At 39.1% G+C, this 24085-nt stretch overlaps 1 protein-coding gene across 1 annotated transcript; it reads left to right on the top strand.

Annotated features, from left to right (window-relative positions):
* The first annotated feature begins 242 nt into the window (after positions 1-242).
* On the top strand, positions 243-6356 carry LOC125489326. The gene is made up of 3 exons (XM_048624926.1): positions 243-601; positions 2913-3133; positions 5297-6356. The coding sequence occupies exons 1-3, from the start codon at positions 484-486 to the stop codon at positions 6206-6208; spliced, it is 1251 nt and encodes a 416-aa protein (XP_048480883.1). The 5' UTR covers positions 243-483; the 3' UTR covers positions 6209-6356.
* Positions 6357-24085: the final 17729 nt, after the last annotated feature.

The raw sequence follows: 24085 nt of genomic DNA, 5'->3' as shown, positions 1-24085 counted from the left end.
GGGTCTTAATTATTTTATTTTATTAGAATAACTTAGACATGGTAATATTAAATTTTACATGTTAATAAAATATTTCAAATGTGTTATACATATTTAATGATCTTAGTAAAAAATAAATTTATTTTTAAATATTTTAACAAACTGCAAGAACTGCTACTCGGTACTAGATGGCGCTAGTGAAGGCAACAACAAATCAGCTGTCCGACGATAGTGGGGCGGGAAACATTGTTCCGAGTTTGTACTCCATTCATTTCATTCATTGACGCGCCGGCCGGCTGGCTGGAAACAACCGCTGATCAAAAGGTACGCGGCCGCGCGAAAAAAATAACGAACATTTCGAATTCACAAAAGCGAACTGTCAATTTTATGTTTTGATGTGAAACTTTGTTGACTTGTGAATTTTGTGGTGGATTATCAGTGAGGATGTTGTGTTTATGTTGAGTGTGTTGTCGAAAATGAGTGTTGCGATGTTTTTGTGAGGCGATGCTTGTTGGTGAGCCGTCACCGGCGCCGCGGGTGGTGGCCGGCCTGCGGAAACTGAGGCCCGAGCTGTCTCCAGCTCCTGTACCCACACCCACTGACCCCAATCTCAGGATATCAGGTTAGTTTGAAAGACAACAGTTGAGCAAAGAAAACTTAGCCAACCAATAACAGTGCAGATATATTCGTGGGTAAGTCTGAGGACTTTGTTGATGGTTGGGAACCTAACCTGAATATTGTTTATAACATATATCATCATGGCTTTCATAGAGCAATAATCGTGCGCTGCTGGACTAGGACTCACCCAAGAATCGCCACTGCGCACCGGTTGGGCTAATGCTAATAGGATAGATAGCTTACTTAATTATTATTTTTGGATTTATGGAACTGGTTTATTGTTAGGTTTTCTGACCATGTCTAGAATACGTTGGATAATCATATTTTTATATTGGGTGCCTTATTCATTTTATTGTATTAAACCCACCTAGGTATATAGGTTAGGTACCTACGTCAGAACATTAGGTACTTAGCCAAACGTATTACTTAGTCAAATCCGATACCTATTCAATAGTTACAGCAGCAGCATTAAGTAGTAATCTTGAGTATCTTGACTGAACCCACAAGAACCCGATGTACCTAATCAAATGAACTGCAACAGTAAATCTCAAAAAGGTTCGTGTACCTACGAATTGTGTCCTGCTCATACCTATCTTGATCTAGTTCTGTAAAGATCATCCTCTTCCACCCATCATCCACCAATTAGGTAGGTACTTAGTTACCAACTTTCTAAGTGTAACCATCATCTGATCAAGATGTCGTGGTCAATGATGACTGATAAGGTAATTAGGTACCACAAACCACCAGAATCAGTCCACTCTTTCTCTTCCACACCATCTATTCGCCATATATATATACCTAGGTCTTATTATATAAATCCTACTAGTTTAAAAAGTTTTCTCCTGGGAATTCTGGGATGGGAAGTAGGTATATACCTACCAAATTTCATCAAAATCCCGTGAAATAGGTAACACATATCCATCCATCAATAGTTATAGAAACTATCGCGTTATTCGCGCAAGGTATTAGTATAAAATATGTATTAGTAGGATTGAAGGCATTGAATTAATTTTATTAAACATCAATAAAATTGCCCTGTGGTTGGTGCTATTCTACTCAGATGCTCTCCCCCCTGATTGGTGTATTTTATAAATTTAAATAGGCTCACTGCGTATTTTTGGTGCAGCACAGGATCTCATCACAAGCACAACATTGAGTGCTGATCAATTTTTATAGTTTTATTCATAACCTACTACTTAGTGTTGTAATCGAAACAGTTAACAGTAACTACCAACACTTACAACATACACACTATAGAGCGTAGGTCAGTCTGCTATTTGCGTCACTAAAGGTGCAAATTGGTAGCGGACGCCATGAGGGTGCAGCAACGTCGACCTGATGCCCGACAACAGGTTCATCTATAATATAATTTTCATTTTCATAGAAATACACAAGAAATGACGTAGCGATGTCTGCCGCAACCTCAATGTCGTGCTGCCAATTGCCACCTTAACAGTAACAACACATACACTTAGCTAAGCGTAGGTCTGCTATTTGCGTCACTAACTCCATCACTAATCCTTCCGTCGTCTTTTAGCTGGAAGCCTGGCTGGCTGACCATTGTTGTTTTACGTATTCTCTGAATTTTCTACGTCACAAAGACTCAAATACAGTACGAGGTGTACTAGTATCTGTACGTAGCGCCCTAATATCTATAAGGGACTCAATACTTTCAATATTAAGTTGACCAGCTATTGAAATTTTAGTTAATATCTTAATTATCATCATCAGCCCTTCACCGTCGACTTCTGCACATAGGTCTCTCCCGCACATCACTACTAACATCTCTCTGTCCTCATCTATTCCAGTCACTCACCTATAACCCGTAACATTACATTATATGTATGTCCATGATGATGCCGATCCAGCAGGCTGAAGGGCGTCCCAATCCACGCTAGCCTGTTCGTGGTCCCAGAGAACGAGAACTCATGCACCCCACTGGTCATCGGATTTTCAGCGTACCTAACCTATACATAATACACATATCCGGCCCGCATTAAAAGGAGGCCGACAGGGAAACTATAACTTAACCCTAAAGGTAAGCGTCCACCTTTCGACATCGTACTCAACGGACGCATCGCATTCAGTATTTATTGTACAGATATCACACAAGCGCGTCCACTTCATCGGCTTGCCGACGCTGTTTCTCCATACATGAATGAAAATCCGTGTGGTCCGATACGTACCACACTGATAGGTGGACGCTTTGACCTAATGTTTTTTTAATTGGTTTTCACCATTTGTCCATATTCCAATAGCTATATTTGCCCATGCAATTGCAGTCTTCTTTACTCTAACCACCTTCTCCATCACAGGCGTGCTCCGCCAGTACTTCAGCTCCGCCGATCACGAGTTCACATGGGTGCGCGCGGCCGTCCGCGGCGGCTGCTTGCTCGCTTGGCGCGACGGCACCCTGCCCCGGCGGCCGGCGGCGAGGCTGCCGCTGCGCCACCTGCATCTGAGGGCGTGTGCCAGCCTGCCCAACGCGTTCCAGCTGTCTAGGCTGAGGGATGACGCCGCTGTTGCTACTTTCCAGGTGAGGGTGCCATGAGGTTGGAAGGGTTCCAACATACTTACATATTTATAAGCAGGATGCGACGTTGCTTTGGAAAAACGTCTCGTTCCCAGTCGCAGGTGTTCAATAGTCTCATATGCAAGAGAGAGCGATTGCACAATTTGATCGTGACGTATCGTGTTTATGATTAAAGTGTCAAAAAGCTCTGAATTTGGGGTAAGAATATAGGTAATTAACCAGCCTTACCGAAACTCACGAAAACCAAAGAACAACAAAATTTTACTACTGTTTTAAAAACCTATGCGTTTGTTGATGCTTTTTTATTTAAGTATGCCATGTCAAAGGTCACGATGAAATGGTCCGATAAATAAATCATTTGAATCTAGGTTGTTAATATTTGGTTCATGCGCTACTAACTTAGAATATCATACTTAGTAAGACACCGACCTATAAAAAACGCCCTAAATTTGTTGTTACACGAATATCAAAATTGATGTTATTTTGATGTGTAAAAGATAGCTTCTGATTTCGTAACTCTCAGTCTCTTGGTCAACACATTCAAGATAGTAAAGGTTTATGTTTTTACCTCCATTCGAGGGCTATCGTTCAAGACAATATATTGGGCATGTTAGAACGGCCATACACACGGACAGCTTGATACAGTACTACTGTAGTTTGTTGTACAGTCACAGCTTCAAGGCTGCTACATCACATCACAGATTCACAGGGATGCAATTTTTATATTTTATCTCACGCAGTCCCTACTAATTATAACAGTTCCGGTACTAATGAAAACATCTGAGGCATAGACAGGAGGTAAATCTAACTCATATAGCCGTGTAATTGCAAACATGATTGTCTGTGCCAAGTCATGTGAATCAGCCATAATTATTCATGCATAAATCGCATTTACATTGTCATGATTGCAATGTCAAAAACCATCATGTCCGCTAGAAAAACCTAATGTTCCCTACCTCGCATTTGGTAGGCAATAATAATCCTAACTATTATAAAAGACATGTACGATATCGTAAAAAAATTGTTAACAAGGGCAGTAAGGCAAAATTGACTTGAGTCATTGTAAAGTTGACCTCACACTAGTCGTCTATCTACTCTACGCTTTAACTTTAGTGGCACTGCTAATGTCATAGACCAGTCAGATATACCATTCGGTTAGTAGATCTGGGCTAATAACAACAATTGTGCCGTAGTCTACCGTATGAAACATACCGTTTTGGTGTCACTGTGATATTAAAACTATATATCCAAGTACTTGTATTATAGTATTGTACGGCATTCAAATAAATTGTTACAATACACGCGAGGTCATTATTGTGTTGTGAGACGGACTATTCATTTTTTTACTCAGAAGTATTCATAGGCCAATCTTTTAAATTACCGGAAACGCATATTTGTTAAAGAAATCACAAAATCTTCACCAAACAGCTATGCTATTAGCCTAACGATTAGAAAACAACTTCGACATAATTAAAATGTAGTCACGTCGCCCGTCGCTGGTCATTGTCCCAGTACAACAATAGATCCATAAATAAATATTAATTTATAATATGAGTATACATATCATAAATACTTGCATGATATGATGCTCATACACAATTAAGTCTCGCACTCGACGTGTGTGTCCTATTTCTCGGTACCAACATTCTTAGATAGTATTAGTTTTTTGTGTCCCGAGGAACAAAATATACCTCTAGTATAATTTTGGGGTGTAAAATAAACCAACGGCTTCCATTCACTTTTGCTCTTGAGGTCAAAGGAGCGCCGTTTTAAGACGTTTGAGCCCCTTCAAGACGCGCCTTTCTCACGTTTTGCTCAATTTAATAGACCTCAATGTAATGCAACAACCGTAAATCATCATCTTTTGTACGTAGCAATCTTTTTGTGTGGCTATTTACCATAAGAAGGGCTAGACTCGTGAAGGTGTTGACACGTAAAAGAAACACGTTTGATGAGAGACGAATCTCAATGACTCCCTAACATATCAAATAGTATGTAACTATTTCTACAGAAATTATAAGATGAGATGTCTTTTTTTACGTCCTTCCTGCCGTTACTGCGCAAAAAGCATCTTAGCATTTGAATGGGTCCAGTTGTTATGCAAATAAGATTATCTATTTACGTCTCCACTATTGGTTTATGTAATGCGGTCTGCGTTTGTTGCAGGCGTGCAATGCGACGGAGTACGCGCGGTGGGTGCGCGCGCTGTGCGTGGAGATCCTGCGCCAGACGCCGCTGCCGCACGTGCGCTTCCTGGACGTGCTGCCGGCCGCGGACACGGCCCCCGCCCCACCCCCCGCGCCGGCCCCCGCCCCCCGGCCCCCGCCCCGCGCGCGCCGCCGCCTGCTGTCCGCCGGCGAGACCACGCTCGTGCCGCGCGACCACTCGCCCGCCGCCACGGACGAGGGCATCGTCGTCGAGGACGACGACTACGACTCATCGTCCGACCGCAGCCTCGACCTCTCGCTGTCCCTCGACGCTTTAAAAACCACCGACGTCGTCGACGCGCCCATACGCAAGGCGGAGATCGTCAAGTGTGATAACTGCAGCAAACTGAACGCGAGCTCCCTCCAGCACCACACGCTGCCGCGCGCGGCCAGGTCGCTCGAGCCGGAGCCGGGGCGACATCGGTATCTAAAGCGATGGGAGGGCTCGGAGCGAGGGGCCGAGCGAGGCCGCTTCGCGATGGAGGCGGCGCGGCGGAAGACCTCCTCGCTGGAGAACAGGGCCAGGTCGTGCTCGCCCAACGCGCACGACGCTATAGCTCAATATATTCCCGTGAGAGAGCGGCGGGCGCTGTTCGAGTCGATGAAGGAGGGCGGCGGCTCGCTGGCGCGCAGCAGCGAGCAGCTGGCGCCGGCGCGCGCCGCCCCCGCGTCCCCGCGCCGCGCCGCCTCGCTGCACGACCTGCAGGCGCCGCCCTCGCGCTCCGTCAGCGACCTGCGCCAGTACTTCGAGGCGGTGGCGCGCGGCGCGGGCCCCCCCGCCCCTCCCCCCGGCGCCCCCGGCCCCGCGCAGCGACACAGCGCGCCGCCGCAGCCCGCGCCGCGCGCCTTCTCCTCACTCATCTATGCCTGAACCACTCTCACACACATCTGTATATAGCACTAGTAGAGAGTACCGGCCAGGTTCGCCGACTGTCTCACTTTAGTCGTTCGTATTAAGACTGTTAAAAGTATTGTTATAAAGTACCTAATATAAATAATAAATGAAATGTATCTATTTACGTTCTCTTTTTTTCCACGTCCATTGTTATTTAAAATAGGTAATAGTCGTTGAGCAAGTTCTCTAGCAGCCGTATGTGATTACAGTTGAACACGAGAGCAATTATCGCGTGGGTCGTATCGTTGTATTGTATCAATCGGCATAGTTGCTAGTTGATAGTTCAAGCGAACGATTGTGTTACCGCCCCGTCAGAATCTGTCTAGTTACGTGCCATTTGCTAATTATGTCGGTGTGTGACAGGCGTTACTTGTTTTGCGAAACATCGCGGAGTAGTTGTCTACAATAGCAGCATTAGAAGCTCGAAATGTCACTCGGCAGGGCGCTGGAAAGGTCACGTTGCGTCCTCGACACCATGCAGCCATGCAGCTAAACAGGCAACCTCTTGCAAATTGCAAAACATTCAATATAGGAGCTTGCCATTCACGACTTCATATTATACTGCATCGTGATTCTCAGTATAGACGTCCTCTCTTGAATGCAAACGGACGGAACAGTTTCCTAAGACTCGTGACCTATTCTCAGAACATTTTTCTTACAATCCTCAAAGATATTGCGCAAAACTTTCGTTTTCAAGCAGAAACACAATAGTTTGTCGTGATCTCGAAGGCACTATTGTGTCTGGGCTGACACAGATAACTGGAATGCAAAATAAAAACAAGAATGGGTTCAGGAAGTGTAGATAAGTTGTAGCTTCCGAACTCACTTAAAGGTTATGATTCACTTGATAACTAATGTTGGTAAATATTTAGATTTTTAAGGTCATTAATGATTCGGACAACATACGGAGAATTTAGAGGACTAATGGGTACCCCATAATGGTTACCCCATCGATTTCCTTACATCGATCGGCTAATCCTTTTGTACCCAAGTATATCCACAAATAGAAAATGCATACTGTTGCAAGAGTGCACATATGTTAGTAAGCTAATAGCACATGTGAAGTCGCGCTCTAATGCCTATTTGAGTGGCCATCAGTTATGCTGCCGTCATAGATGTTTGTGGTCATGATATACATATTGTATCTATATTATATACCCGCACCCACAATTCCCGAAACGTTTTGTATGGTAGGTATTTTACTGTTAAGATAGATAACTAACTCAGCACGCACATACCTAAATATTTTCGATATCAACGAGCTGTCAATCTATGTTGTATTGTTATGTTTCGATAAGATCTAACTGCAGATAAAAGTATATTTCGCGGATTATATGAAACGACGTCATGGAATATTAGGTACGACATTCATACAAAGGCATTACAATAAAGTCAATAATCATAAGCGAAGAGTCCGTAAGAAGCTTAGCTTACCGCACTAATAGTAGAAGTAATGCCAAACCACGAGTCTTGAATTGAATTGGTTAACTAAGTATATTATTGGTAAAGTCTTAATAAGTAAGATATCCTTGATCTCGAACAGAACAAAAAACCAAATCTGTGCAAATTCTGATTGTTTTGGTTTTTATAAACTTTATTGTACAATCCTTATGGGAGCCTGATCTACAGCTGATTCCCATTCAAGTATCTTGCCTAAGAAACCGGATTAATAGACTATCTAGTAGAAGGATTAACTATTCCAACTATAAATACAGGACAGTGGTTATCAACAATGGGTTAAAATGTATGAAAGACATCCCGTCGTCCTTTGAATACGCCATGAGAAGACATAAATGAATCGGTAACACTTTCTTCGAGTCAAATTTAACTGTAGGCTGAATTATAGGGTTGCCACAAAGGAATCTGGCGGCTGACTGACCCACTCTTATAATGAATGAACCATGGACATTTTTTGTGAAAGGGGTGTGCATTGTGCAATGTGCAGTGTGCATACTATGAGTAATAAAAAGTTGTAGGTCAGAAATCGGAATGCGTTTATATTTCCGTACCCGAGAACAAATCCTTTTTATCTTCTGTTAATAATTCCTTACAGGATTGGACATATGATTGATATTCAATTCTTAAAAATACGAAACTTCCCTACCTATTCATTGTTACTAGGGTTAACTAGCACTGCCGCCGACTGAAAAAAAATATATGTAGGTAAGTACCTACCTAACTTCTTTTAAACGGACGTTCTTGTAACAACCTTAACGTGATGTCTATCTACCAAGACTGTACAATGCATATGTACCCACCGACATTGTATGTATAAGTACCTAAATGATACATAGGTACTTACATACACATTCTCCACACAGATAATGATTAACATTATAATAAAGTAGCCCGATGCTCTCTTCATATGTTTTTATAAACCATAATTGATTCTTGTGTCGGTTGAAATACGAGCTACAATAGATTATTTTAATACAATAGACCGTTAGGATATTAGCAAAAACATTTGAAAGAGATGAAGCTCTATTGAAGTCATTGCGGGTATTTTGACAGAGAACAAATGATGTTGCGGTATACTGTAAATACCATTTTTTACTATAAGATAATATTTATTACCGTGCTTCCTACACAGCCTGATTTATATTTATTGTAGGTTTATTGTATTTATCATAGGTAAGTACCTAGTTTTTTTTTGAAGCTAAAATAAAAAAGGCCTGAAAAGATTCTGAGTATGTCAAAATCACATCATTTATCATGAGTCAATCATAATATAGTGTAGATACATTTATAACTCTTCACAATTTTTTTAAATGGGAGAGAGGAAAAGGAAATCATAAATTTTAATGTGTGAAAATATTAAAGATTATTACAATTTCCTTTTAAACGTTATAGTTATACCTATTGAAAGACATTCGAATATAAGAATCTTATGGTATCCTATAACTAACTCTCAGAGTTAAAGTAACAGAGTGTTGTTGTTACGTACTTACTACATATTTTTTTCTTATAATAAGTAAGGCTTTTCTTATAATAAGTAAGGCGACCGAATGGCGTAGTGGTTAGTGACCCTGACTACTGAGCCGATGGTCCCGGGTTCGATTCCCGGCTGGGGCAGATATTTGTTTAAACACAGATATTTGTTCTCGGGTCTTGGATGTGCCCGTAAAATGGCAATAGGCCCGCCCCCTATTACATTGGGACTAACATAACACTCTGGCGAAAAGTGGGTGCAGCAATGCACCTCTGCCTACCCCGCAAGGGAGTACATTGGTACAAGGCGTGAGTGCGTGTTTTTTTTTGTTTTAATAAGTAAGTAGGTAATGTAAGAATTTACCAATTTCGTTGGTTTATTTACGCCGAAACGTTATACAGTTTCATTATCCTGGACTAATTGTGGTGTGATCAATGATCATACATCGAAAACTAATTGGTTTCCTCGATCATTATATCATGTGGATGCGTATAGCAGGCGCCACATGATAGCTCATTTAGTTAACTCAATTATGCCATACTTACCACTTGACCAGTTTAAATTGAACCTCATGCTTACTCCGACCAACACTTACTTAGATACTCATAAAACGTTAAAGTATACCTACCTAAATCTTATTTATAAAACTACATAAAATTATGCAGCATACCAAACATTACTTTTACCATTTTTATAAGTCTTATGAAAAATGGCTTCATGATAAATAAGTTTAGGTACTTTCTTCAGTATATTTTTGCACTAAAATTACATTGAAAGTGAATATAACCGGCGCGGGTCTACCACAGCTGGTTACTTCGTGGCTATCTTGGGCGTGACCAAAGGAAAGATTAGGTGCGGGTGATAATGATAATACAGGGCAACCATTTTTATAGTCGTTCGTGTTGCTTCGGTAAATGGGGCAAGTGAAAGCCAGTTGTCCTTGGTCATGGATGCATTTTACCGTTATTTTCTTACACTTTTTAGGGACAAGGTGTTTTCTGAAGCCTAAGAAAAGTGCAGCGTCGGAATTTTTTCTTATGTTGTTAGAGTTATTAACAAGGTTTACATTATCATATTTATCATGCAATTACCTAACGATATTATGGTGCTGTGAAAAGTGGGTGGCTCGCTTGTGCGCCACCTCTGACTACCCCTTCGGGGATTACAGTCGTGAGTGTATATGAGAGTGAGTTCGCTGATGAATGTATGTAAGTATCCTAATATGTATGTAACCTAACGATTCACACATTTAATTAGGTATGTGATTGAGAATGCGGTGCCTGAAAGGAGTCTTCCCGAGTGATGTGTTTAGGAACTGTAAGTACTGTATAAACTACTACTAAGTACTGTACTAAGTACTGTATGTACTGTACTAAGTACTGTATGTATATATGATTGTTAAAAAAACATTTGTTAAGTAAAATCTAGATACCTATTGTCTGATGTTTAAACAAGTATCAAGTTAAATTTATTGTTAAGCACTAAGTTTCTTAAAAAATAGAATATAATATAATTAGTTTATTAAGAGTGAAGTCTGAATCCACAGACAAACCAGTAAACTGGTTTTGTGGGTCATTATTAATTGTACTGTGTTTTTTATGTTTACTTAATAAATACATTGAAACAAAAAAAAAACATACGTCCGGCGCATCCTGGATGGCCAGCGACTGACCGAGCTGATCAGTACCCGTATCATGAAAATTCGAGCTAACGAATAGAATCGAATGCGAGTGCGACTATTGTCAACTTGACAGCACTTTCGAACACTTTTTACCTTTCGAATGAGTTTCGAAAAGAATGACCACAGAGTACATAATATTATTCTGACAATGACCTATGGAATGATAGCTGTCAAACTTTCGCAAATCTGTACACCGCAATACACCGCCATTTTGTTGTTGACAGGTTGACAGCACTTTCGAATAGACTATCGAATAGAATGTGCTGCGTTTTTTCCGGATAGCTCTACTGACCAGCAAATCCTTCCGCCACGGTGACAAAGCCTAGTTCAGAAGGGCTAGTACGGGGCGCATTTAAGACGTGACAAAAGTTTTGCATCGCGCTCACTCACTTCGCGCAGCCTCAAGAGCGAGCGGGACGGAGAACTCTTGTCACGTCTTAATAGCGCCCTGTGCTACATTGCCAACTCTTGTCATTGACTTATATATTAAATCATTGGCTCTTGTGACAAATGTCACCGACACGCTAAGCGTCAATTCACACGTACCACAACCACACCACGTCGCAGCAACAAAATGTGGTCAAGCTGTGGTTACGTGTGAATTGTGTGACAGCGGCTTTTTGCAGTTGTGTTGTGGCAGCGACAAAATGTCGATGTGGTTGCGTTGTCGCTGTCATTGCGATGTGGTAACCACGTCGTCGTGTGCAGTTAATACGGAAAACAGGATGCTGCGGTGCCGCTGCCGCGTGGCGGCGTTGCCGTTGCGATGTGGTTGCGTTGTGGTTGCGATGTGGTTGCGATGTGGTCATATTACACAGGTGGTCGATAACAACGGCAAAATGTGGCACGTGTGAATTGGATTATTCATTGTCAATACAAAATATACGCCCGACCACACCGCGTGGTTGTGGTGTGGTTGTGGCTATGGTGTGGTTGTGGTACGTCTGAATTGACCCTAAGACGACGAACTTATTTTAAAGGTTTTCCATATTTACATTATGTCGAAAGACAGTCGTCAGCACATAAGTAAATCTAAGGTCGACTCAACTTGCGTTGCACAATATTTGCACTTGATCTATCTTCTTATAAAGCAGTTGGGACAGCCGATTGGTATAAAGTTCTCATCTCAGCAACGTTAAATTTTGGTCAAGGATCCTTTTATAAAAACAGACTCCTAACTAAGTGTTGAGGTTTAAGATGATTATAGTAATGTTAAACCTCTATGATCGATCGTCCCGAACGACGAGCATAATAATATATTCAGTGTCCGTTCGATCTTCCTCATAAAGTAAGTATAATGTTCAATCTACATAATTATTTACTTATTGTAGATCTTGGACTAAACTATATATAGGCGTTTATCTATGTTAAAATAAGCGGTCGATCTGTCTGTTGTCGGATTCACATCACAAAATATTTACAGCTTCAACAACTACAAGTACTTATGTGAACTTTACCTTTGTCTCATAGTCATAACTCATAACCATAAACAAACACTGGCAGACGTGGTGGGTCACCGTTTATGTCAATATAGTGTGTGGCAGTATAAGTAGGTAGGTATGCTAGTTTATACAGGGTGGAATTTTATAAGTAACATTTCTGTTACCATTTGAGTCTACACGTCATAATGATCAACTTTTATTAAAAGAACAATTCCAAAACCGCATTTAATAGTAGGTAAAGTTAATTCAAAATTAATGGAACATCTGTTTTTTGCGATCTTAGAGTTTTCCTCAAAACCTGACCTGCAGACAGGAGTGTCACTGATAAAGTTTCACCATGTATTCCAATTGGTGTGCTATGTGCTTGCTTACAGTATGATGTGTGTTCGCCCACTCCTTTGTAAACAATCAATGGTTTGTTACTGTGGGCTTATGCTAATTATTATGAGGCTCACCTAGATTATCGTTCAAACGAGTCCTTCGTCAAGTCGCGCGCCTTAGAGTCGCGCGCCGCGCGAGTTGGCATCTACTGTTTTTTTATATCATCAACTCGCGTGCCCATGTAAAGTACATGTAAAGTACGGTCAGATGCAAACGAATTGAAACTAAAAAATATAGTTAAATAATAATATTGTCCCCTGGCTGATTAGCATAAGAAGGTACCGACTAGACAGTCGCCATTAAAGTAGATGCTTTGATTTCGGGACAATAAAGCCTATGTTGGAAGTGCGGAATGAGGCAAAAGGGGATGTGACCTATGACGCATGATACCCAAGATTGCTATCTCTCTCATCCCGTGCGCCAATTTTACCTGTCATAGCTATGTCCTTCAAGTTTTTGTTGCAAAAACCGGTTTAAAGGGTTAAAACGTCATCATTGTTTTAGTGACGTCGTTTTAGTGTTACTCCTAATGCGAAGCAGAGATGTACAGTGCATTACTTACAGTCTACAGTACAGTGCAAAAATATTAAAATGTGGCAGTTTTTACTGATGTTTATTATAAAAATATTAGTGAATTTATGTTGATAAGTAATAAGCCAATTTTTTGTTGTTGATTATTATTAGAATATTATATCTTAAATTATACATCTCCGAAAGGATATTGTGTTTTATTTTAAGGTAAAGTCCTATAAAATACCCTATACATTTTAAGAAGTTACCTTAAGCATAAATAGCATAATAAATTATAACTTTTGTGGCTGACTCTACATATTTTCACAGTCGAGCGAGTTGACGACAAAAAAAGTAGGTAAATACGGGACGGGCAACTCGCGCGCGGCGCGCGAGTCTAAGGCGCGCGACTTGACGAAGGACTCACTTCATTAACTGAATAATGGATTCTTTGATTCTTAAAAGCCCAAAATGTCTAATTTTAATTTTACATCTCACGAGGTATTGCGATTCACGATAAACACGGCGATGTGAGATGCAACAAGAATTTAACGATTGGATCTACTCTCAAAAACATAACAATCCTGTTTTCCACGCCTTAACGGGGTAAAAATTTGAAGTCAGTGGTGTTTGGGTTGAATTACAGATCAGTAAATTCTTACTTTCAGGGCCATTGTTTCACCAAGGCAAACGTGTAGTGGCATTTCTCCCAAGGCTAGTGAGCAAGTTATCAGTTGAGAAAGGTCAGTGATAATTCTAATTGCCAGTTAATTGGTTTATAATAACGCTATACGTGAATTCCAAACCAGATTTTTTGTTCAATTTATCTACGAGCAATTTGTCCCGCTTTTACTGAGCGCTGCGAAATAAAAGTGTTGTGGGAACATTTTCAATTATAGTTTTTGCTCGGAGTTTTATGAAGCAGTGAGATTGAGAGGTTGCAATGACTAAAATAAAACTACACTAACTCAATACCTACTTCCTTATACATGATGTGAGTAATTCGAAATTGACTCTACTATTCACCGCAAAAAATATTAAATGCAATGTGACTTATGTGAATTAAGGAAAAAAAATATTTTTTTTTAATTTACCTAGGTTTTTATATGCATTTTTGTATTTTCTGTATGAAGGGTCGAACACATTATTTCGGCCCTTTTTGATGTGCTTATCCTCCTATTTTCTTTATATATATCTTTATTTCTTAATCTATGTGAAACAGAACTCAGATTCAGAACTAAATTCAACCGTAAACCAGATTATCTAACCAATTTTTTTTCTCCCAATAAACAAGGCTTTTAACGTTTTGTGGTAATATCTACACTACAGATCGTTTCTACAAAAAACTATGTAGGCACCTATTATAAGAAGGTGTGTACAATTTCAACAGTAAGAGAAGGTGCAACAAACTTTGAATGTTACTTTTTCTTTCTTTGAGTAAGTATACTTTTTAATTACTTATTGAACAAAAACGCAACAATTATAACAATTCACACAACCTGTTACAGCCACAGTGGCCATTGTGTAATCCGAAGATTCGATTGTTATCGGTTTCTTATAAAAAAGGAAACGATTTTTAATGTTATTATGAAGAACAATACATTTAATGCGATAATTGGTGTGTTTGTTGAGAAAGTGAAGCTTTTTGTCGCACGACTGTTGGCGGGCTCGCACCGCAGATTGTAGACAGCATAATCTACTAGAGCGGGCTGAAAAAATCACGATGAATTTTCATTGCAGTGGAGATACTGAGTTTCTGATTTGTGTTTCAGGATTATTTCTTGAGTCCCATTTTGTTTTCGGAAAAAAATCCTCCATATTTTTTAAAGTAACGATTTTGTGTAAGTACCTACTTAATTTAATACCTATTTGTTATTTGTGCAGTCACTGCAGTGAACTGAATAAAGGTTTTTCTTTATTTAAAAAAGCATACATAACGATACACCACGCCAACACCACGTCTCACGTTGTAATAAATATGTACTTATAATATCGTACTAGGTAGGTCTTTTTCAGAGCAACATAATATTACCGACCAAAAAGAACGGTGCATTAAGTATAATACAGATTATGTTGTCCAACAAAAAGTAAAAGTAATAGAATGCATCATATACTCAAAGAACCGTTTCGCTTCACGCACCATAAAATTAAAATAGTGTTAATTATAACCGAAAACAGTGGTTTATGTGTGATTTTTTATCAAACATAACTTACCTTTTTAAGGTTTTTTTTCATAATTTAGTTATGTAATGATGGTAAAGGAGTGTAGAAATACAGAAATGTTATTGATATTGATTGTCTGAAGGTTTAATTCTGCCTAAAGTTTCTGATTCTTCATGGATCAGAATCAGAAGCTCATTCAGGAGTTTTCAATCCTACGATTGATTTCCTTGTCTTGCTGTAATGTCCAAGTCTATTCCTTCTTAAGTCTTCATTAGCGGTGCATTGTAGGAAAGTGAGAGTGATGGTTGCCTCGTCTTCGCACCATGAATGGAGCTAATTATCGACTGCCACTGAATACCACCACTTGTCCAGGGGGTCACTCTCTAAGTAGACGAACAAGAATTTCCAGCCGTGGCAAAAAAAATTGCAGCTAACCACGACTCTATCCTGCTGTTCTGACGGGAGTCGGCCGTTCACTAAGGCCTGGGTCTCCTATTTTATGCTATATGCGGCGTCCGACTTTGACGTAAACGTTTCGATCAACTTCCTACGGCCTACCTACGGCGTCTACGCGCCAACGTCGGCGTGTGAGGGAGACCGCATCAGTACATTTCTATAGGGAGCATCGTGACGCGGCCTACGGCGTGACACTTGACGCGACCTACGGAGTAAATAGGAGACCCGGGCCTAAGATAGTCGGCGCGCGTAACGCTGCAAACTGCGTACAGTGAGCGCAAAACTAGCAAACTGTGAACACTCCATTTGAAATATATGGAAGGGCGTACTAAACCGATACGCCGCTAATTCAGTTGGCCGCTGACAGTTTGCTAAGGCCCGGGTCTCCTATTTACGCCGCAGGTCGCGTCCAGCGTCACGCCGTAGGCCGCGTCACGATGCTCATTATGTCTACGCGCCAACGTCGGCGTGTGAGGGAGACCGCATCAGTACATTTCTATATTTCTGGTCGCGACCTGCGGCGTAAATAGGAGACCCAGGCCTTACTGGGGACGCAGCCTAAGCGTGCCGATTGCGTGACAATTCTTGTTCTTTCGTTCGTCGGTTTAGAGTGACCCCACAGCTTTTCCATTAAAAGCCGCAGTGCAGTGCCTCATTCAGGGCAAATTTGTGATTTTCAAGTGCTAGTGTCTTCGTAGAGCAATGCTCCATGCGTTTACAGTTATATAGATACACTTATTATACTCTCAACCAAACGCTTAGCTCTTTGATGTATAAACTTATTTCTAAGAATATAAGTAATATTAATAAGTTAGCCCCACTTGCAGAAACAAATTAAATCTAGATTTAGTGTCAAATGTCGATTTAAGAAACGTCAGTCCATATAAAATTTGACACTAAATCGAGATTTAACACTAAATCTAAATTTTATATGTTTGTGCAAGTGGGGCTTAATCTCTGAAACCATAAAATCCAAGTTAAACCTATTTCACAGAGAGTCAATATTATATTATATACCTATAGGTACATTGTATTATTCCTCACTATATTAATGATTAACGAAGATAGATTACAATTCTATTAGAAACAATGATCGACATGTTCAGCGAATTAAATAGACATTAAATTTATTCAATAATGTTACTCAATTTCTGCTACTTGAATATAGCTTCAATGGTGTGTCGATACAGTTTAGGAAATATTACGAAAGCTGGATAAAGGGTCTTTTGTTTACAAATAATTATTGTATTTCTTAATTAAACTCAAGGTCCGATTACGATTGTGAAAGTTCTGGCTTTGAAACAGTTGATTAGAGACTGGTTTAGGACATAATGTAAGATTGATAAAATGGACCGTTCATTACTCCTGACGGAAAAAGAGGGACGTTATAATTAAAATGGCAATAGGCCCGTCCTCTATTACATTGGGACTAACATAAACACTGGCGAAAAGTGGGTGCAGCAATGCACCTCTGCCTACCCCGCAAGGGAGTACATTAGTACAAGGTGTGAGTGTTTATATTATTATTAATATATTGTTTATTATTATAATAATTAAAATGTGTAGCATATAGCAAATATGACGCCTTACTGTGTAGGAGAGTCGTTAATTCTTACACCCGCTGAAAGGAGAACCGAAGGCAGGTTAGGTAGAGGGTTTTAAACATGTATAGGTATCTATCACTTACTATGCCACCTTTGCACCACCTTGTATAACGACGGGTTGTGGCTGAATGAGGAGGGCCGAGGACAGAACCAGAATATGCATTGCTGCAATTTTTTTCTTATTTCTTATTTTCAGAGTTGTCTGAGCCACAGATTATTCTATCGTTATAATATACAGTTCTTATCGTTTATAATATAAGTGCAGTTTATAAATATCTCTTGTTTTAGCACGTTACCAATTTTCATATTGTCTATGTGGTTGTCTGGAAGAATTACTTTTAGTAATAAGGCCGCCGATTGTACTATTTCTTTTCTATGTTTGTGAAACTGTTTCTGTTTGTGTGCAATAAAGAGTATTTAGGTATTCTAGGTAGTTAGGTATCTTTATCTTTATTCTAAAAAAGCCCGAACTCTCTCGAAACATAGGGATCTAACTCCAAGTCTACCAGGTGGACTTTAATAGTAGAATCAGCCCGCGCTTAATCACACGAACACAGCTGTAGATAGGGCGATATGATAGCCCACTACATCGGCCACCTACACTCTACACCCATTTAATACTAATAATAACAATAAACCGGACAGACAGTCAGTCAAACTGTAGTTTGGTCCGTATGTGTGTAATAAACGTGATGTATATTGTATAGTGCAGCTGCCACTTTCCCCGCAGTGTCTATTGACGGCTGTTAACTTTGAATTGTCTAGGAAATGGTAGCAAAATGGTACATTACGGTTCTATGACACCGACACACTTTAATCAAATGCTTGTACTGGCGTGTCAGGAAACGGGAGGGAATATAAGGAAGTTATGTATTAAATATATTATAATAATATGTTTTAAGGAATCGTATGTAGTAAAATGTTCGCGTTATTCTCTGGTCGAATTCAATAGGAATTATTCATACCTGCTGTGTTAGAAATTATAGGGTTAAATTTTTACTATAAACTGTTTCTTGCCTATCGCATTGGAGTACAGCTCAATACAGCTTATTGATAGGTTTTAGTTATTAAATAAATAAAACTTATTAATTTGGTGTTCGTTTCTGTCGGTTTTTGAATATTCTAAACTCCATTCTATTAAAATTTTATAAGAATTAAAAGTCGAGGTTTTGTTAATTTTAACATCATAATATTTTTATTAACATTAGCCAACCCAATTGCATAATGTACTTAGCTACCCGCAGACAAACTCCTTCAATTCACAAGTTAGAAAAAAAAACTGGTTTCTATTCTTGTAATGTTGAGAGTATAATAGACTTAAATGCATCCACACAATGCAAATATTTCCAAATCATTAACAATTTTTAACTGCTGCTTGCTGCATGTTAGGGTTCCGTAAATAGTAAATAGAAATAAGAAAGAAATCCCTGAGAGAATTAAAATGGCTGAGAAGTTTATTTAATAAGATTATGAATATATAACTAATACAATTTAACACAAAACTTATAACTAGATAAAATTAAATAGGCACTAATAACTAACTAAATTATTAAACTAAGTATGAAAATATAGACAAAAAAAACGCTAAGAATTAGAATAATATTTATGTATGAAACTGAAACCTAAAACTGACCTATTGGGGGCGGTCCGGTATATGACTGGTGCATGTGCCTAAAATGGACGCCGCATTGCCCCTCTGGACGGCAAGGGAGAGCCTTTGTAGGAGGAATGCTCCGGACCGGGGGTCGAGCCCCTTGTCCCTCATTCTTCTTCCTATTTCTTTCACAAAGGCTTTCCCCTGCCTTCCCCATGCGCCGGTGGTCTCTATGGCCAGAGGGACAAAGATGAATGAAGGCAAGAGATTTGAGTACTTTAAAGTTTTTGCCCTCGCCGCTGACTCCGCGGCAGCGCCCGCTGTCACTGTGGTGGCCGCTAAGTGTGATTGTGCAAATGTGCACACGCAAGTAGCGTCCCACAGTAGACAGCGGCCTTTCTCCCACGGAATCAGCGTTAACCCGTCTGGTCTCTTCCCGTCCGTACGAGACAACCCTCTTGGTTCGAGAGCACAGGGGATGCCTGCTGATGTTAGGCCTCTTTTTACTACGTCATTTAGTGCTTGGTGCCGGGAAAATCTGCCCGCGCTCCGGACACAGTGTAGCCCGTGGCGACCCTGCCCGTTAACCTCCGCCCCGCAACGGACTAATGGCTTAGATTTTTCTAGCTTAGATATTGAAATTACATTTATGTGTAAACATAATTAAAGTCAGGTCGGTAATTTTATTTCAATTTAAGTAGATGCATAATTACTCATATAAACCTATCTATATTATTTTATTTTGTTAATTAATCTAGGAGTTCAAATTGGATTAAAATCAATATCTAACTGAACAAACTAGACATATTTTACTTATTAAGTACATATATTTTTTTATCGAGTAAAATAATGTTATAAATAACTTCAGAACCCTTAAAAACCTAATCCATCCCAATAGTGTAACCAAACATTTTTCTATTTATCATCTCTTTAATGCCTTCATGTCCATGCAAATTGGGTATGGCCGGGCGACCATTCCATACATTCCCACGATTCATGCTATGCTGAGCACGTAAGCACAACCCTTAACAAATTGTCATCCCCTACCCAACGTTTCCAGTTAAACTTGACCTTGCTACCCCGATTATCCTCCTTACAAAACCCGTTGCGCGACAGGCCAGGCTACGCTGGAGCAGGGTTGTCAACTTTTGAGTTTTTTATCAGGAGTGTAGTTTTAATGATGCCTTCTTTACTGGTCTGTTTATTCTATACCTTTATCTGTGCTTTTATCCCTGACACAGGGGTGGTGTCTTTGGTATAAAAATGACAAATGCGTTTTCGATACTAACTATAGATTGTGCGCTGATGTTCTTTTTAACCGCTGTGTGTTATTTATGATTGATACTAATTTGTTCAGCGTGTAAATTTATTTTATACACGGTTAAAATAAGCAGAACTTATTTTTAAAGTCGTTATCAACATACTTATTGTTTTATTTTGAGATTAAAATAATAAATATTAGGTACTATTTGGTTTTAAAAAAATAATGTTTTATATATTTGGATTCGATCGATATTCCAACTCTGTAAGTTAAGTTCTTCAGTAAATTATAAAGAATATCAATTTTAAAAGGATCTCCTTTAAAAATAATACTGTTATTGCATTTATAATATTGTGTACCTATATAAATATCTAATCCATATTATATGCATAAATAAACATATGCTTACCTTGGGGATTATCTAATCTTACCAGAGAAGGGCTCTTACGCAACAATATATTAACAAATTCAATTTCTACAAGAACACGATTTCGGCAGTAAAAAGGCAAACAAACCACAAATTTATTCTTACACATGTTACATCTGCGGATTACGATGACAAGACAGATGGTTACCTAAGTAATAGGTAAGAAGATTGATCGAATGCGGGTGTAAAAAAAAACTATGATGTATTGACAACAGTGTATCGTTAACTGAATTTGATCGTTGGGAACATCAAGCTTTAGATGAATTAAATAATAGGAGAGTCCAAAATAGCCCGCGAAATGTAGATCTAAAAATCCACCTATCACCTAGCTTTTACCTCATTAACACTGTAAGTGTTAATTTGACCTCCTATTCACCTCCTTTCATTAATCAACGAATCAAGTTGCTACTTCAATAAAGTTCCACCATGATGTACTTAATCTCTATTATGTTAAGCTCTACATTAGAGTGCATCGATGTCTTGAAAACTACTTACATACATATATTTATAGTTAAACTTTTGTAGCTGACTGTACTATATTATAATCCTGCCTACCCCAACACAATCTGCCTTAACTCAAACATATTTACAGTAAATCCTATAAAACCTCGAGGTTAAGCCCAATCTGCCCAATTTAAAACAAATACCTCCACTATACGAGAGACTAATATACTAATATTAGGCTATGCCTTTAACGTGCCGTGTCAGCTGTACCTACTATGCCTCCAGAAAGGCCCAATAGCATTTCTTATCTGTTTTCCTTAAGTCCAAGCCTCCTGGACTTAATGTCACCACGAGACCACCGCAGTGGATCTCAAACTAGCCGACAGATTTCACGCCTATCACCCACGATTGACAGGCAGGGACGTATGAAAGTGAACATTATCAGGGGACAATAGGACATCAATGCCTACTCTCTATGCTTCCATCTTGCCCTTAGATTAACAATGTGCGCAAAAGATGGTGTGTCACATACAAAAACAAAGCTAACAACTGTCCGCTTTTTGTTTATTGTCAAACCGTTTTAAGTTCAATCTAATGACAACCATTTTGTTTACTGGCAAACCTTTTTAAGTTCAACCTAATGACAACATTTGTATCAATTAATAAAGTCGCAAATCTTCTAACCTAACTAAAATCCTAACTAAGAGCTTAGTGGTAGAAGTGGGGTGTTATTTGTCGAGACGTTTCTTTAGCACATACACTCCATCTCGTACGTATATTGTTAGTCTAAGATTGAGCCCATTATCCCCTAATGCGGGTCAGGTTGCCCGCGTTACCTCATTATGAAGAGTCCACAAGACGAATTGGTCCGGTCGGTATGCGTATGCGCATGGATATAGTATACTAACTGTTCCCGCGGGCTTCACCTCGCCTTAAAAAGTTTTTCCGTGAAAAATTCTGGGATAAAAAGTAGCCTATGTTCTTTCTGAGGGTCTAAACCATATGTATACCAAATTTCATTCAAATCTGTGCAGTAGTTTTGGCGTTAAAGAGTAACAGACAGACAGACAGACAGACAGACACAGTTACTTTCACATTTAATAATATCATTATTAGTTAGGATGGGTCGGATGCCGGATCGGTCTAATGTTGAATCCTGGAATGCGTGTCGATCTTTTGACAGATCAATGACAATGGTTTAGTAATGTGAGTGTGGTGTGTCTTTGAAACTATTTATAGAGGAGGAAAATATACATATGAATAACGGCAATTAAATACTTAATAGGTACTATGTATTAGTATTATAAATTAGTATTCTATTCTATTCTATTCTATGTAACTGAAGTGAACATGGTAAAGGAGCAAGAGCAACTTTTCAAACATCAACTCTGTGTGTGTGTCCCATATGTGTGTGATTTTTCTTAAATCTAAATGGCATTTTTCTACACTATCATTTATCAGAATGCGTTCTCATTAGTCGCCAGACCTATTAGTATATTAAAAACTATTACCTTACCAACCATAGTGCCCATTCGCCACTGCAACCTAAAAGATCTATTGTGACTGCGTCTGTTTTATGCCTAACTACCATAAAAACAATCCTGCATCACTGCCGATCTGCCAAACAACTGTTAAATTAGATTAATAATATTATGTGCTAGGGAAACAGCTCCTACCTCAGAGCTTTGAAGCATGAATGAAGTGATAGACTGATTTTCATGTTTTTTTTTCTCATTTGTTATGGATCTAACCTCCACCTACTTGTACTTTAATCGTTTACTGAGACACTTTCCTTGTGACATAGTCCTCATCTGTAATCAGTAACACGGTTATTTTCACAGACACCGTTTTAATTTCGTGACCCGTCTAGATCGGACGTGTGATCTGCACTTTATTAGTGTGTCATAAACTTTATTACCGACGTCTCGCGACGCGACGGCAGTACTAATACAAAGTGCAAGTTGGACTCGGGCAAGAAGGGTTCCGTATCCTAACTAATATTATAAATGCGAAAGTAACTGTGTCTGTCTGTCTGTCTGTCTGTTACTCTTTCACGCCAAAACTACTGAACGGATTTGAATGAAATTTGGTATACATACGGGCTAGACCCTGGGAAAGAACATAGGCTACTTTTTATCCCGGAATTCCCACGGGAAAACTTTTTAAGGCGAAGCGAAACTCGCGGGCACAGCTAGTTATCTATAAAAATAAATCCCGCAAACGTACCATCTTTTTCATCATATATAATACGTAGTATACGTACAGTGTTATTTATTTACATAAGTACTGCATTTAATTTAAAATGTCTAGTATGCAGATATTTTCCTCAATTTGTAGTATTAGACAGTACCTAGATACAACTTGCCAAATTTCGATTTACGACATGATAATTTCAATTTCTAGAACCTACCTCCAAACATGTTAGGTTTTTTCAATTGGAAGGGCTAGTTGGCCTTGCAAATCACCTTAAAAGACCGTAGCTCAAATGTTTCTCGATATATTTACACGCTCCCAAAAAAAGGGTCTTGGACAGACAACTGATAGACGAAAAATCTTCTCCCGTTTTTGCCTATTGAGGTACGGGACCCTAAAAAGAGAAATTAAAACAGCCTTATATTTTTTTGTAAAATTAACCAAAAATGCATGTGAAAGTATAATATGGAACTTTTTATCTTAATTGTTTATCGTAAATATTAATCCTTTTTTACGCAATTAAGTTACAAAGTTATAGGTATGATATTTCGTATTGCTATTGCTACATTATGTTAGCCTGGTTTGTTTTAAATAACAAAACTACATCAGACTAGGTACTATTTTTTAAACAAACGAGCACTTAACATAAATTCACATGACATAATTATTCTTACTTACCTCATATTGTCATCATCATAATATCGTGTGACCTGATGATCATTATAAATATGTTTTCGCTAAGTAGCGCCATTATTTTTTTATTTGCAA

Source organism: Plutella xylostella, chromosome 3 (genome assembly GCF_932276165.1).
Source record: "Plutella xylostella chromosome 3, ilPluXylo3.1, whole genome shotgun sequence".
NCBI classification, from domain to species: Eukaryota; Metazoa; Arthropoda; class Insecta; order Lepidoptera; family Plutellidae; genus Plutella; species Plutella xylostella.
Note: the sequence above shows the minus strand (reverse complement) of the source record. Positions and strands in the feature narration are given on the sequence as shown.